The 965-nt window shown below is 34.4% G+C and overlaps 1 protein-coding gene across 1 annotated transcript; it reads right to left on the reverse strand.

Annotated features, from left to right (window-relative positions):
• Positions 1–15: 15 nt before the first annotated feature.
• LOC118755826 (NFU1 iron-sulfur cluster scaffold homolog, mitochondrial-like) lies at positions 16–527 on the reverse strand. The gene is made up of 2 exons (XM_036490638.1): positions 377–527; positions 16–317 (listed from the first exon to the last, which is right to left on the reverse strand). Exons 1-2 carry the CDS (start codon positions 448–450, stop codon positions 50–52), a joined length of 342 nt encoding a protein of 113 aa, XP_036346531.1. The 5' UTR covers positions 451–527; the 3' UTR covers positions 16–49.
• Between the last annotated feature and the right edge of the window lie 438 nt (positions 528–965).

Here is a 965-nt window from a genome sequence, read left to right on the forward strand (position 1 = left end):
AGCTTTCAAGTAAATACAATAAATTAGTTTCGAACCTAAGTTAATATGATCAACCAATTAATTTACCTAAGGGACTACAATAAGCAGCAGAAACACTGGGGAAATCGTAGGTATTACCCTTGCCAAGTACATCTAAACCAGGCAAAAATTTGAGACTATCAGGATTGGGTGTGTCTTGTGTTTGAATAAACATATTGCGGCGATTTTCACATTGACATAGTGGAGAATGGAACTTCTTTCCGTCTAGAAGTTTTCTATTTGGAGGTTTCGGCCCAAAATGTTGAAAATAAGTAAAATTTTGCGCTTGTGTTACGCATCTAAATTATGGATAAATGTTATAAATTTCATCACAATTTTAGTTCTATCTAACACTCACAAGGTAAAGACCCCCATATTACTTTGACGAATGGCACCAGGTCTACAAATTGAACGTAGAATTAAACGATACATATTTGAAAGACTATCTATTAAAATTGCGAATTAAGACGTTTTATCACCGGCCCGAAGAGAATTATAAAATGTTAATCAGCTGTTACTGTTTATGTTCATTTATTGTGAATGAATTCAAATATCATAGCAGAGCTGCCACATATCTTTTTAGCTAATAAGGCCATGCATATACGTATGGCGAAATTATAATTTCACCATGACGTATCCGTATAAGTGCGTTTGAAGAGCGAAATACACAGATACTACGTTTATGCGTAGGCTAATTCACGAATTCATTTAATGAATTTGGGTTAAACTTGGCTACATAAACACCATTTCACGAATTCAATTATACACGAATGTTAACCATGAGTTCGGCATCATTTCATGAAATTTTGAAGTGCAAGTCCGGCAACGCCACGTTTCACAAACAGCTGTTTACTAGGGTTTAGGAATGTTCGATATTTAAGAAAGTATCGATATCATGAATCGATTGCAATGAATTAGCATTTAAAATCGATATGACGATATATCGG

Source organism: Rhagoletis pomonella, unplaced genomic scaffold (genome assembly GCF_013731165.1).
Source record: "Rhagoletis pomonella isolate Grant_MI unplaced genomic scaffold, Rhpom_1.0 Rhpom_scaffold_07565, whole genome shotgun sequence".
Taxonomy (NCBI): domain Eukaryota; kingdom Metazoa; phylum Arthropoda; class Insecta; order Diptera; family Tephritidae; genus Rhagoletis; species Rhagoletis pomonella.

Bases quoted from the DNA above. Each gene is read 5' to 3' on its own strand.
- LOC118755826 (XM_036490638.1), bottom strand. From the start codon at position 450: ATGTATCGTTTAATTCTACGTTCAATTTGTAGACCTGGTGCCATTCGT. The intron at 318-376 runs GTGAGTGTTAGA...TCCATAATTTAG, and splicing joins AATATGGGGGTCTTTACCTT to ATGCGTAACACAAGCGCAAA.